The 14,463-nt window shown below is 38.0% G+C and overlaps 1 protein-coding gene and 2 non-coding genes across 3 annotated transcripts; all 3 read left to right on the forward strand.

Annotated features, from left to right (window-relative positions):
• The first annotated feature begins 1,177 nt into the window (after nt 1-1,177).
• On the forward strand, nt 1,178-9,892 carry LOC121470714 (uncharacterized). Its single transcript, XM_072935710.1, has one exon. The coding sequence runs from the start codon at nt 1,886-1,888 to the stop codon at nt 2,597-2,599; it is 714 nt and encodes a 237-aa protein (XP_072791811.1). The 5' UTR covers nt 1,178-1,885; the 3' UTR covers nt 2,600-9,892.
• Nucleotides 3,574-3,645, forward strand: MIR193A (microRNA mir-193a). Its single transcript, NR_049121.1, has one exon. It is a non-coding gene; the product is annotated as a microRNA mir-193a (primary transcript).
• Nucleotides 7,885-7,956, forward strand: MIR365-1 (microRNA mir-365-1). The gene has a single exon (NR_049117.1). It is a non-coding gene; the product is annotated as a microRNA mir-365-1 (primary transcript).
• Nucleotides 9,893-14,463: the final 4,571 nt, after the last annotated feature.

The following is a 14,463-nucleotide window of genomic DNA, read 5'->3' on the forward strand; positions in this document are numbered from 1 at the left end:
AACTAGAGCTGTTTTGAATTCCAGGAGATTACTTAAAGTAAATCTACTTCTAACCAGGCATTATTGCTGACGAAACACTGTGGGCGCATGTCGGTGAAACCTGGGTCTGTATTTTGAGGCAATTGTTTACTGAGCACTGCAGTAACAGATAAAACACACTTAGGAGTTAAAGCACACTCAGGAGTGTCAGGTGAACTCAGCTAATTCCCCTTCAAAGCTGCAGACAGACAAGGTGTCTGTAACCAAGTTTTGATTAAATGTGAGTGTTCCTAAAACACTGAAGTGAAGCCAACTCCAGTGTTTTTATTGCGTTTGATTTTGGGGCAGAGAAGACTCTGCAAGTCATAATGAAATTCATAGAACAAACCCAAGGATTTCATGTGGCTGAGGGGAATTTCATTAAGGAAATCCAATTAACCTGCAAGAGTTGCACACATTGAAATCTATTATCTTCCCCCAAAAGCTAGCTTTGTGGTTTTTATAGCAACCTTTGCTATTCCTGGATAAATAATGCTTTATTACAAATGCACTGACATCTTTATATAGTTAAGATTATAATAACATCTTCATTTGTCTCTGCTTTGCAAACATTCAATTCTGCTTCCTATGAAACATATCAAATAGTGTTTTTAAAGAAGATATGAGTCAGGATGGATTAGGTGTTAGACACTAGCACAAAGCAAACAGAGATTTAGGAGACACATGAGGAATAATGTGGCTCCTGACAGCGTGCGGGTCTCCATTAGTCGGTCAGGGCCTGATCCTGTGAATTGCTGAACTGAATTAATTAAGAGCCTAAGATACCATTAAGTCCACGGGGACTGACAGTGCTCAGCAGAACTCAGTGTTAAAGCCCTTAAATAAAAGCCAACCTACACATTCCGATTCATGTGAGTAACAATATTGCACACATCTACAGTGGGGACATGAATTATTCACATCAGTGTAGCATGAAAGATGCAAACGGCAAAGCCTGTTTAAAATAACACACAAACACTCAGTGTTTCTGTGATATGTGGGAGGGTTATCATTTGGCCCATTTTTCACTCATATGCACATTCCTTTTATTTGCTGTGTGCATAGGTCTGATAGGAGGATGTGGAAAAAATAAATACAGGAGATAGACATATAGTAAACATTATTAGAAAACGAGGAAAGGAGGTTATTGATTAGCATTCTTCCCATATAAAACGACTAGATTGTATCGGAGAAATGTGAGTTAAGTGTTTTACCGTTCTTTTTTTTTTAACCATTATCTGATCAGAGAAGCATGAAAAGCACTTTATTGCCTTTTTTTTTTTTTATCCCTGTGCTAGGAGCCCTCTGCAGGAAGTGAAGCTGAATTTCACAAATCTTCTCTTTCTGACGTCTCCCGAATTTCTAGGAATACCCCTTCCCTGTTACTATATTTGGTGGTAGTTTCTAGGAAAAAAAATAATTTTCGGACGGTCTTGGACTCACCACACCTCCTCGCAGAGGACTGTGCGCCCCGGGTCTCCTGGCACGGCCCCCGCGGAGTTGAGGAGCTCACGGCTCGGGCTCACAACTCCCGGCGCAGACTGCACGTCTTTGTAGCACTGTTGGAGGAATGAGCATGGAGAAGGAGTGGGAAGGGGAGAGGTGTCTTTGTGGCAACAATGAGTGAATCTTCTCTAGGTTTTTTTGTTGGTTTTTTTTTTTTTTTTCCTGGCGGCTGCTCTTTGTTTTTTGGTTGTTTTTTTTTATTTTTTCCTCTCTGCACTTTTTTTCCCCCACCCGCTTTTTTCAAGGAAGAAGATCTTAATGAAGAAAAAAAGCCCTGGATTTTTTTTTTTTTTTCTCTCCGCTTCCCCCCTCTCCCCCTCCCCTAGATGTGGCCTCTTGTTTAGCTTGTGGCGTGACCGTGATGAAGAAATGTTTCAGGGCGCCTGGCAGGGTGATCTTTTTATGTAATGAGTCAGGATTTTGCCAACGGAAGGAGCCGGCTCGGAGCGAGGACCGGAGGTTGTCTCCTTTCAAGAACGGGGACCTGCCCGGCGAGCGGCTCCCTGCGCGCGGGATCCATTCCCATTCCCGTTCCCGGCTCGCCGGGGCACCGCCGCGGGCACTGACAAGTGGTGAGTTGCGCTCTCCCTCCGCGCCCCCGCTCCGCGCCGCCCGCCAGCCCGCGGGGAGCGCCGCGGCCGCGTCCCCGCCGAGGCCGCAGGTGCGGCCGCCGCCCCGCGCCCCCTTCCGCGGGCAGCCGGGGCCGCGCCCGGCGCGGGGATGGGGCGGCTCCGCGGCGGCTCCGCGGCAGCGCGGCGGCGGAAAGGCGCCCCGGGAGCGGCGGCGCCGCGGGGCCGCGCACGGCCGGGCGCGCGGCCCCGGGCAGCTCCCGGCGCGGCCCCGCGCCCACCTGCCGCAGGCCGCGGACGGGGCGCGCCCCGCGGGGAACGGGCGGTTGGCCGCCGCGCCGGCACCCTCGGGAGCTACAGGTGTCCGCTCCCCGCGGGCACCGCTCCCCGCGGTGTCCAGCCACCGGTACCGTCCCGCTGCCTCCGCGCGCCTTCTGCGGCGACTTTGGCCAGGCACAAATAACTACCAATGCGCGTGCGGAGGGGTGTCGATACGCACCGTCTGATCGGCTCGTGTGAAAGCCAGAAAAGCCTCCTAAATCATCACAGCCGTAAATAAGTCAGTTAAAATGTATGGTCTGTAGAAAGAGGAATTATTTAAACATTTATACTTAGCCAGAATTTCCATCAACTTCTCTTCGTTTTCCTTTCAGGATGTATTTGGTGATTATAAAGCAGTTCAGCTAGAACAGCATTCTTCGGCTCTGCATTTTGATTATCAAAAGCAGAATGAATGTAATAGTGGCTTTTCAAGGACAGTAATTAGTTTATTTTAAAGCAACTGACAACATTAACCTACTTCAGCCATCCAAGTGTAAGCTATAATGCTTTTAAACATGGATTTTATATAGAAGCTGTGTTGGAATTATAAAGTGAAGATTTAGAATATATGTTCCTTTTGTCTGTGAATTTCTACATTTTCTCTCATCTTTGAAAGAAGATTTTATGAAACATAATATTGAGGGTAGTAAGATGATGGTGTAGAGCAGAATACTTGAGACTATCATTGTTAGTAGAAAGAGACCTGTTTTCAAGTAAAGTGAAAATAATTTCCAGTTTATTGTACTAATAACAAATTTAGAAAAATGACAGGTATTTCTCTATAATGTGTCAACTTTAGTCTGAAATACAGTGAAACAGATAAATAATAACTTGTTACATACTTTGAGAAGAAATCTTAATAGATATTTTGAGTGCTGGGTCTTATTACTGTTATTCTGTGTCATTTTATAGACAGTTAGAAAAGGTGCTTCTTACCTGCTTGATAAATAGTTCATAAAATATTAATAAAATCAATTAGTATCTGTTAGGAATTCCTGCTGTCAAGAAAGTGAAGGAAGGTGTATTGCAACTGGGCTATAATGTTCTCTTTTGATTAGTCTGAAAATTACCCACTCTATAAGCAATGACTCTGTTGATTTGGCATATCTTACAAAGATATTTTACTTACAAATTGAATCTTGGAAGGCTGTGGTTCCAGAGTCGGGGTTTTGGGGGCGAGATGAGCTTATGTTTTATCCAACTGGCCCACAAAGTCCCGCTTTTGGTGGTCACTTTGTTCTGCAAAAGAAAACAGCACATTATGGCTCTTACAATGGACAGTAAAGTTAGTAGTAAACTACTGCTGCACTTAGTAAAGGGCTATTATACACTTTAAATAAATAATAATGTTCTATCTTTAATGTTGTCTTCAGCAATAAAAAAGTGGATAGAAAATAAAATAAATCTGAAACTTAAACATAAAACTTTTCTAACTGTTGGTGGTGGTTTTCTCTTAAAAAGCCAGAAAAAGCTGAAGAAAAAGTCATCTTTCAAAGGATGGTCGTGCAATACAGGTGAATTGGGAGAAAAGATGGTCCCTAAAAAGGAGAGGCAGTTTATACCTTGAAAAAAATATTTTAAACACTGGTAGCATTTGTATTGTCAATCCCTACCTCTTTTTTTTTTTTATCCCCAACAAAGTATTCAGTTGCAAAGTATCTCTTGAACATTTGAACATTCCTTTCTGAGTGTCTATGTGTGTCTATATGTTTATGGTCTTTATGAGTCAATTTAAAGATTGCTAATTTTTGTACTGGTATAAGTTGTAGAATATATTATTGTAAGGCAGTGTAAACCTGAGTTTGCTAGAGAGAGCTGTTTAAGTTCATGCTACTATTTGAATTTTGGTATCAATATCCTAAAGAATTGAAGTATTATTTTTACTTAAAATTTACATAACTGTACTTTCCTCATGGGATTCTAGAAAGTGTTGAAAACACTGGTAGAGGTACTGAACTTTCTCATGGTTGCAAATACACTGCACAGATATTTACCACTGAATGAACACATGATACAACTTGTAATTTATACAATGTTTCACATATACAGCATATTCATACAACATACATGCAGGAGCTCAGCTGGTGTAAATGTGTCTGTGATATTTTTGACATTTAATGCCAGGTTAAGCTACACGTAAACATCTAGACATTCACATTGTGATCACACTGTCACTGCAGTCAGGTTAATTTTAAGAGTTGACCTATACAGACTAAATCAATTCGAGTATTTCAAAAAGGCCTGGAAATTCAGCTGAAGTGAGACAGTGACACACTGTTAAAGCAAAGTTGTTGGCATGTAATTTATCTGATGACTATATGCAGGATCTGTATGTTTTTGTAAATGAATATCAGGATGAGTTATCAAAATTTTCTCCAGAATTCTCACATTTTACATTTTATATCAATATAATTGCAGAAAAAGTGAAATAGGATGTATCCAAACCTCAGTGCAACAAATTTCTCACTTGTTTAAGACTGAAATCTGATTTGGAGGAGCTTAGGTCAGAACTGTGGTGCCAATATCCTTTTTAGCTAATATTTTCCATGAAAATAATACTGTTCAGAAGCAGCATTTATGAAAGGTTAAATTCAATTAAGCCAATTAGGTTAAAAATTTAACTGTAGATTTTTTTTATTTTTGACTTATACTAGAGTATATTAGTACTTAGTTTGTGAATACATTCCAGACTTGTCCAGTCTTCCTAGTTGTCAGATTTGGATTGGTTTAATTCCTGTGGTCTCTCCTCTAGTATTCTGAGAATGTAAGAGCAGAGAATCAGAGATGAGAAAGTGGATCAATGTGAGGATCTCGCTTTAAGGGAAAAGAGAAACACATCCAAACATCAGCAAAGATCAGCTCTGTTCTGCTGAAATACCACAGTTGCTTCATACCAACTGTTACTTAAAAGCTCTTAAATTAAAACGTAATTTTGTACAGCTACTTCCAGTAAAATGTAAAGATCACACTTTGTAAATCAGCTATTTTTAGATTATTTTTTAAAATAGATTCTATCTGGCTCTCTACTGAGGATATATAAAATTCACTTGCATTCCTTCTAGCACCAGGAACCTAGCTATAGGATTAATACACTATTTAAATGATTAATGAGCAGTGTTAAAGAACACAGTTACGCTTCTGTAGGCCTTCCTCATACAATATTTTTATTCACATTTTTTTCCCCATCAATAAATTTTACAGAAAGAGGTCCTGTTTGTCTCTGGTGTGCAGTAAAACAATTTTTCTGCTGCTATAGATATCATGCATATATTTTAAACTTTATATGTATGTGCATTTTGTATGTGTTACTTAAATTAATGATGATTAGACAAAACATTGATAGATTTCCTAAACAGCCGTGTTATAAAAATTTGATCTCTTTCCCTCAGACGGGTTTTCCCAGCAGGTTTGTGTGCAGCTTGGGGTGCTGGCCTCAGGGCTGAGACTCCTGAAGTGAACTGTGTATCCACAGTATTAATAATTAAATACCTGGGATCAGTCTATCTTGCTATTTTATATGAAAAAAGGAATTTACAGAAGATAAAAAGTAGATGGTATGTTTGTAATAAAAATTAATTTTTCTTCAGATAAAAATGTCATTAATTATTGAAAAAAATTTAGAAATATCAACCCCAATTATTTATTGCATTTATAATTTACAAAATTGAAAGTCCTACTAGCTATCTTTCTATTTAGAATAAATTTAAAAATACAGTTTTAGAATTACTTTTCTGCATTTTTAAGCAAACCTTTAAAAAAATAGCTCACAAACACACTGAATCAGCAGAGGATTACCAAATGGCCTAATCTGTTCACTTTTGAAATTTTATGGAAAGCAGCGAAAAGATCAGGATCTCCACCGGAATCCTGTGGCATGGTTTGGAGGCTGGTCTGGGGCCTGTATTTTCTGAAGCAAGGCCTCAACCTTTGACACCTCCTGATCCCGTGTTGCAACAGAAAGTTTTGTGACTCCCCTCAGATCCAGCCACAGAAAAAGAGACAGAGAGGTAATGACCCCATGTCATAACCTGCAACAATTAAAATGTTGCCTTACTAAAGGCTACAGAATCAGTTGTCCTTTCCTAGGAAGTTATCCAGAGTTTTTCCAGGGCAAGAACACAGACCCCCAAGGTCTGCTTTTTAAGCTGTGCCTTGTTCTTGGCTCCCTGTTGCGGTATTACACACCAGTACTGCTTCTCTGTGGAGAACTTGGACCTCATGCCACAAGAAAGGTCTATGCAAACACAAACCAGTATGTCCAGGCACATTTTCTAAAGACATTGCTCAAAAGATAATTTTACCTGCCTTGCAAATTGTATTTAGAAGCCTATGAAGGAAAAATTTTTGTAAATGGGTTTAAAAGATTAGGGGGAAAAATACTGCTATCACCTGGAAGTTGCACCTATAGTGGAAGACATGGCAGAAAAGTGGTTCAGTCCACATGGCTTGAGCTTCTGGTGAAATCAATGAATTTAAAGCATCATTTGCCCAATTCACAGTGCACATCAGGTAATAACTACACTAATCCCTTGCTGCAATGCCATATGCTATTCTCAGTCAAACAGTGCAAACATGTAGGGAATTTGGTAAAGGTATAAACATGGAGAAAAGAAACAAAGAATCAGGGGGTTTTGCCTGTTGGCAAAATGCCCAAATAGTTCCTGTTTACAAGGTTTGGGGGCAAGGGCATTGATTCTGTATTCAGGTGTGAATGGATAGGCCTTATTCAGCTTGGGAATTTTTTTCAGGACCTTTCTTACAACACCTACAGAGTAAATAAAGATAGTATCAACAGAAATAAAGCCCCGTGCATTACTGAGGTAACTGGCTTTGTGAGGTGTAGCTGACAGGACTACACGTTGGCAGTTGGTTTGAGAAAGTTACCCCTTATTTCCGACTCCCTGTTGGATACAAGGTTCTTTAATTACCAATATTGGAAAATATCTTAAAATTATTTAAAATGAAAGATGTTCTATAATTCTATTATGTATCATTTTCATCTATAAACTAATGTTTGCTCTGTCACTGAAGTATCCTTAAAAATGAGAAATGCAGGTCAACAGTCAATGATGATTATCCTGGGCTTTGGTTGTTTTTTTTTGGTTTTTTTTTTTTTTTTTTTTTTTGTTGTTTTTTTAATTTTGGAGAGCCAAAAGAATAAAAATTGTCCTGTATTGTCCGGGCTTCATGCAAAATGTATTTTGCGTACCAAGAATAGTATTTCTAAGACAGCTGCCTCAAAATTCACTTTATTGTGTGGACAGAACCATTTTGTACATCCAGAGCTAATGAATTAGAGGATCCTTGAAAAACTACAGTTTTACTATGCAGTGGACTAACAGAAAATGATGAAATCATGAGGTATTGTTGGAAAGTTGTTTTAACTTAAAAGTCTTTTCTTTATAGTTTCATTCTTGATGTTCCACAGCATTCACCACTTCCTGCATGGCTTTTAACCGCAGGGAAAATGAGGGACTTTTGGGGGCAGATGTGTTTCCATTACACTATCATAATGCCCCTAAAAATCCTTATTGCTCTTGCAGTATTCTTCTGTATTGCTGGGCCTGGTGAGAACTACTTGAAGACTTAGCTTTTCTCTAAAAACACTTTAAAAAAACTACTGAGATTTATTTTGTTTGTCTTATTTTTAGTTGTGTTTACTGTTGCTTAAAATATAAATGGCAAGATATGCAACCACCTGTTGGTAAATGAATGTCATAAGTCATAAATCCAAGAGACATGCTGATAACTGCATGGGATTATGATGAGGGGTCTGTTTTGGCTTAAGAGTGAGATCTTCATTTTTTTGGTACAACTAACATGTTTTTTATGTAAGAATTTAGCATTTACATATCTGAAAATATGACATGTTTTGCAAGCTAACTCAAATGACTGCTGTAAGTGAACCTCACTTAGAATATTTACTGCTTTTGGAAACACATATCAGGTCATTTATCAAATGCACAGATCTGTCCAGTTCATTTATTTAAATGCACCAAAATATTAAAATCAAGTTTTTATACAGTCTCAAAATAAAATTATGATTATACCTGAAGAAGACATTGTGGGTTGTTAGGTATTCTGTGCTTACTCAACTCAAAAGGTCTTTGTGTGGCCGTACCTCTTGCTGAGGCTTCTGAGGAAAGCACAGTCCATTGGGAATGCAGTCATGCCCTGTGGCTCTTCCCATGAAGGGAGAGATGGCCAAGGATGTCCCAGGCACAGTTTATTCCTGCTGAGCGGCAAGTTCCACTGGTGGCAGGTTCCAGTTCTGGAAGGAGAAGGCAGAACATACACATGTAAATGTGGTTTGTTGTTGTCTTGGTCTTGCAGAGCAATACATCATCAGTTTGACGTGTGCAGTGCTGATAACATTTATTTCAGTAGCTGAGTGTGGGGGCACACACAGTCCTGTCACTGCTTTGTGTTAAATGTACACTTGACTTCACTGACTCAACAGAAATTATAGATGGTGTTGCATGGTCCCTCTGACAGAGTCTGCTAATATCTTTAAATGCCCTTCAAAATATTTAGTGACATAGGAAAGAAACTAAGTGGGTGGGTTCACTATACCACTTTAATATAAAAGTTTAATCTCCTGGGAGATGCTTTTCTTCATTCTGCTGTAGAAATGTGTCATTTTTCACGTAGCAAAATCTTACAGGTCAAGTCACATCCTGCAGGTCACAAAGCAGGCTGGCTGATATGACTGAGGCTCAGAACTTTTGTTGCCCAATAATACAGTACTGGGCAGCAAAATACTGTATTTTGTAATAGTATTTCAAAGAAATATTACAGTAACAAGAAAATTCCTTCCTAGAAGGATGGAATGAGCAGTGTTGAACAATTTAGTATTCACAGGTCAAAAACACACTGGAATATATCCTTCAACATAAAACACTGCAAGATGCAACTGCATTTCAGATTAACGTATAGACAGAGAATTTCAGAAAACACAGTCACTACATTAATTTGAAATCTTCATATCAATATTTCAGTGTTCCTATTTGTATTACTGATTACAAGATGATCCCTAGCACCTTCTGACATAAATGGAAGGTATAACACAGACTTGAGGCTTATCCAGCCATCATAATTACAGTTACAAGATATGAAACTAATTGAACTATTAATAGTAGTCATAGAGGTTTTTTGCATGTTTTTATTCTAAACATGGCCAAGGTGTATGTTCAGCATTCTTTTTATTTCCAAGTGAAACTCCTAGTAAAGACTCTGCATCTAATAGAAATGTTTTTTTAAAACAGCAAGCAGCAGCAAATATTCTGTGGAGTTCTGCAGTATTAAGGACCAGTGAAGGGAGCACTCCTTGAACTACAAATTTTATCACCTTTATACAGAAGACTTAATGTGAACAGAGGGGAGATTTTTGTACAAGTCTTTTGGAGGATCTGCTAGTCACAATTCTTTGTAAAGAATACTGTAATAGATTTGAGCATTAAACTTGATCTAATTATCTATTTTTCCTGTGTTACAATCTTATTTTACATGTACTCTTTCAACGATACCCACATTTTTTTCTCCCAGTATATGCAATCATTCATATAATTTCTTCCATGAATAACTTGTTGATTGAACGGTTGATTCTTGCATATACGCCTATTTATATACATACAGGTGGTAGGAAAAGTTAGATTCCTTCTGAATGTGTGCTCTGTAACTATATAAAAATACATTTATCATATGACACTACTTTAAAGAAAAATATATGCTTAGACCATGTAATCCTGAGATTCAATTCAAGGATCAGGATCAAAATAAGTAACATGATACTCCAGTACATTTTACATCTAATAGGCATCACCTGGCATTTAATTGTCTTTTTTTTTTTTTTACACATTTTTATCACTGAAAAATAAGCATTATAAAATGAGAGTAAAGCATAAGATTTGAGATGTGTACTTAAATTTCTGAATTCAAATACTTGCTTCAAATTGTTTATTTTAAGTATTTAAATAATTTTGGTATGAAACAGTATGTCACAAAAATCTTTGGATCTGATATAGTCTCAGAGAAAGGACTGCAAAACTCATTTGTAAAACTGTCCGATGCAGCTGATAGCACATTGGAAATAGGCTGTGAGTAGGGTTCAGTGTCAAACAATTTGTAAAAGATAATATTTTTTCTCTGTTTTCTTAAATATTAGCAAAGCACAGATTTCTCTTAGCCTCTTCTGACAGATTTTAGTTTCTTTTAATTATAGGGCCAAAAGACATTAACAGGAACAAACAAATTGCTCCATGAATAAATGGCCACTACTACACTTCTCAATTATATTAAACTGTTTCAGACTTTGTTAATTTGTTGCCATTTATGGCTGCTTAAAGATGTGTAAATAGTTTTATTTTTCCTTAACTTTTGAATGTATACAATTTTGTTCCCATATTTAAATAATTAGTGCCAAGATTCTGAGTGAAGTGGATCTTTATCATTGTATTATCAACAAGTGCAAATGTCAGTTATGAAATCCATGGCTGACACAATTTCAGCTATAGCTGGAAGAAAACTGTTGTACATACACGTCTGCAACACAAGGAATCAATGAGTGTGAATAAAATCATTAAAAGAAACCACATATTTTATAATCAGACTTTCATCAAGATACAACCTATTTTATACTTAAGAAACTAAAATAGAATCTGAAATGTTTGGAGAGTATTAATTTATTCAGTAGTTAGACTTAACAGGTGAGATTACCCAGTGAATAATTGACTGAAAAACTGGAATTCTTAATCAAAATTACTTTTTTGTTGACTACTGGGGCTTGGGTTGATTTTTGTTAAGGAAAAGCCACTTCAAAATTTTCCTTTTCCAATGTCAGATTGTATTTGTATATTCCTTTAAAAACAAAATGTACAGTCTTGCTATGACTATTATTTGAGACTTTTGGAGATCTCAGCTGTGAGAACAGTGTAAATACCAAACAAGATTGCAGCAGGTCATTTTCATTCAGAGGAAGCAATAAGACATTCCTGTATGAAGCCAGGGAATCTGTGCTAGTGATTTTGGAGTGCTGAACTAATCCATAACAAAATTATCCCATGACTGCAGTTGGCAATATGGAAAACTGAGTGAGCCCACAGGATCCCCAGACTGTAGTCTGAATCAAACATGGACTTTGTGATATAATCTGGGCTCATACTCAAATAATCTAGATTTAGTATTTTGACAATTCATATAAAATCTTATTTTATGGATTTATTCTAACTTGTACCAGAATGTCACAATTTTATTATTTTAATACTCTGAGTGTGTCTAGAATCAAAAAACAAAGTAAACAAATCTCTTCTTCAAACATATCTGAAATGAAAACTCTATAGAGTTCTGGTTCCAGTCTGAGCAGCAGGAGGTGAAGGTTTCAGCAGGAGATTCTGGATTCAAGGTCTAGGCCCAGATTTGCCCTCTGGCCAATGACAGGGAGGTGCCGAATGCCGTGACCAGAACCCAGGTGAGGTCAGGAGGCACTTCACCTGTCAGAGGCAGCAATACAGCTGCCACCTGATTCCAGAATGTGTTTTGATCTGGAATAGTCAGCTCTGGCCTTAAACACCATATCTTTCTGTACCAGTTCTACTCCTAACTCATCCTTTCCAGATTATCTAGTTCATAAACAGAGAGTTCCAAGAAGTCAAAACACCTACCCAAAACCAGAGGTGACTCCTCCTGCCAGAATGTAAAGACAGAGCCACAGCTGCAATTTCCTGATAACAGCACTTGCAAACATCCCGGAGGGGGCTGTGTGAGCGGAGAAATGGCACCAGTTAGGCTGCTCAAGCCTGGATTTTCGTGTCAAGCAGGACCCGGCCATGCCTGCAGTGTGGAGCGGTGTCCCAAAGGCCACCTTTAGCAGTGACCCAAAGGCCACTTTCAGCAGTGTCCCAAAGGCCACTTTCAGCAGTGTCCCAAAGGCCACCTTCAGCAGGCTGTCCCAGCACCCGGCAGGGCCTGGGGGAGCCGGTCCCTCCTGCAGGGCCGCCCTGTGCCTCTGTCCTTTGTGCTGCAGCTGCGGCTGCTCAGCAGGCACAGCACACTGCACTTCTGCCATTGCTACTTTGTCGTTTCACTGGCTTTTTCTCAGATGTCACCCACAAGATAGCAAGAGATGGTGAGCTGCTGCATCTTGAGTTTCATCTCAACCAACTCCCAAAGAGAATTTCCTTTATCACTGTTAATAATGGAACTGAAAAATTGTCTACAGCTCTGGCTGGCAAACAAAAGAGTCATGCTTTAAGGATGCAATTTTAACTGATTTCACTAGGATTTAATACCAGCAGAGTATTATATGTTTTATATATATCCTGGAACAGCAAATCCACAGAGTATATTACAATTCCTGTAATACAGAAAGTTTTATCTCATTGCGCAACAAAAAAACTTAACATTTCTAATGAAGCATGATATTGGGTGGTATTAACATTATAATATATTTTCATCTTTTTACAGAGTACAGAAAGATATGTTTTCCTATTCTGCCTACAAAACACTTGAAAATAATTATTTTATGCTAAGGCATAAAACTATTGCAGTATTACAGCAGAAACATGGAGTTTTAAATATGTTTGGGAGAGAGGGACTTTGTTTTTGTTCTGTATGATGATTCTGCAGCTCCAGTCTGATCTGATGTATGCATTTAACACTCAGGTGTAAAAAGGTTGGAAAGAACAAATAATGAATTCAAGATGCTGTACCTGATTTTGGGATATTTTTTAGGCTGTAAATAATTATTGCTCATCTTTAGCATCAGGAATACATAAAAAATTGGGCTGAGAAAATGCATGGGAACAAAAAAATAGAAGAGTAAAACAAAGTTTCTAGACTTCAGGCCACTTGCCAGCTGCTCCTTACATCAACTTTCAGTTCGACTGCTTGCTTTGACTGTAGCAAAAAGATAAACATTTTCTTGTTGGAAGTTAACAAACACTACCATGAGTGACAATTTGATAAGGGGTATTAAAAGTTGCAACAGGAGTTTATTAGTTCATTTAAGCAAGAGATAAACATGGTAGAAAGTTCTGATGTGCTGCTGAAAAATGAAAAATGACTGGTCAATGCCAAAAACAGTTCTGCTGAAAGGTTTCTATTCTTAGTGACTGGAGCTTTCATAGCTATAGATAATTTTTCTCTCTGTTTGTATTGAACTCCTCAATGTGTCTGCCTCCTTTGTAAACTTACACCACTGCTCTGTGGGTCTGTATTTTCAGGTGGTACAGATATAGCAGTCAGAATTCTACACTCATATTTAACTCTGTTAAAGTCATGGCACAACAGGCAGAATTTGCTTCTGCTTGATGCCTTTTCACATTAACTGTAGATGTTGAGATCTTGTCTCCATTTTTTTGTCTGTTGTAGTTATTGAAAACTAAATACAGTGTATTTAAGTATCCTTTTAAATTAAATCCTAATTAAATTCTTACCTGATTATTTTTCTGATGTAGGCATACATGCTTTACAACAAATTGATAGTGTTTGACTCTTGATATTGTCACCAAATCTGTATTTGAACTAAGACCTGCCAAAACAAATATTAAAAATCTTGTCATACATCTCAAATGGCACTTTGAGTTTCCTTTTTGTAAGGTAATGCAGTATAATATAAACAAAGAGAAACAAAGAGATAACACAGTGATGTAGGATCAGAGTTCACTGGCAAAATCTGGATGTGGGTATATTAATCACAGGTGATAAAAACATAAGCAAAAAGGTCTTCCTAGATTGCAGGAAGAGACCTATATCCTACACTGTAATTACTTTTTTGTATAATTTTATTGAACAATTATTTTAGAAAATGTTTGATTTTTTTTCCTTCCAAAAGTAACCATACTGTGCTATAGTCCCTTTCCCCCACTAAGACAGACTTTAAGGCACCACTGACATTTGTGGTATGCCAATTTTTATGGCTCTAGAGAAATAATAATAACACATCTAGGAGAAAATTCTGACATTTTGTCTGGCAAATGTTGTTACACTTTGTCAAAAGCATAAGAACTTATTTTAATATCCTGTCTCACAATATGGGGTAAAAGGGATAAGA

This window comes from Taeniopygia guttata, chromosome 14 (assembly GCF_048771995.1).
Source record: "Taeniopygia guttata chromosome 14, bTaeGut7.mat, whole genome shotgun sequence".
NCBI classification, from domain to species: Eukaryota; Metazoa; Chordata; class Aves; order Passeriformes; family Estrildidae; genus Taeniopygia; species Taeniopygia guttata.

What these genes read in the sequence shown, in the direction of transcription:
- LOC121470714 (XM_072935710.1), top strand. Translation starts at nt 1,886, where the DNA reads ATGAAGAAATGTTTCAGGGCGCCTGGCAGGGTGATCTTTTTATGTAAT.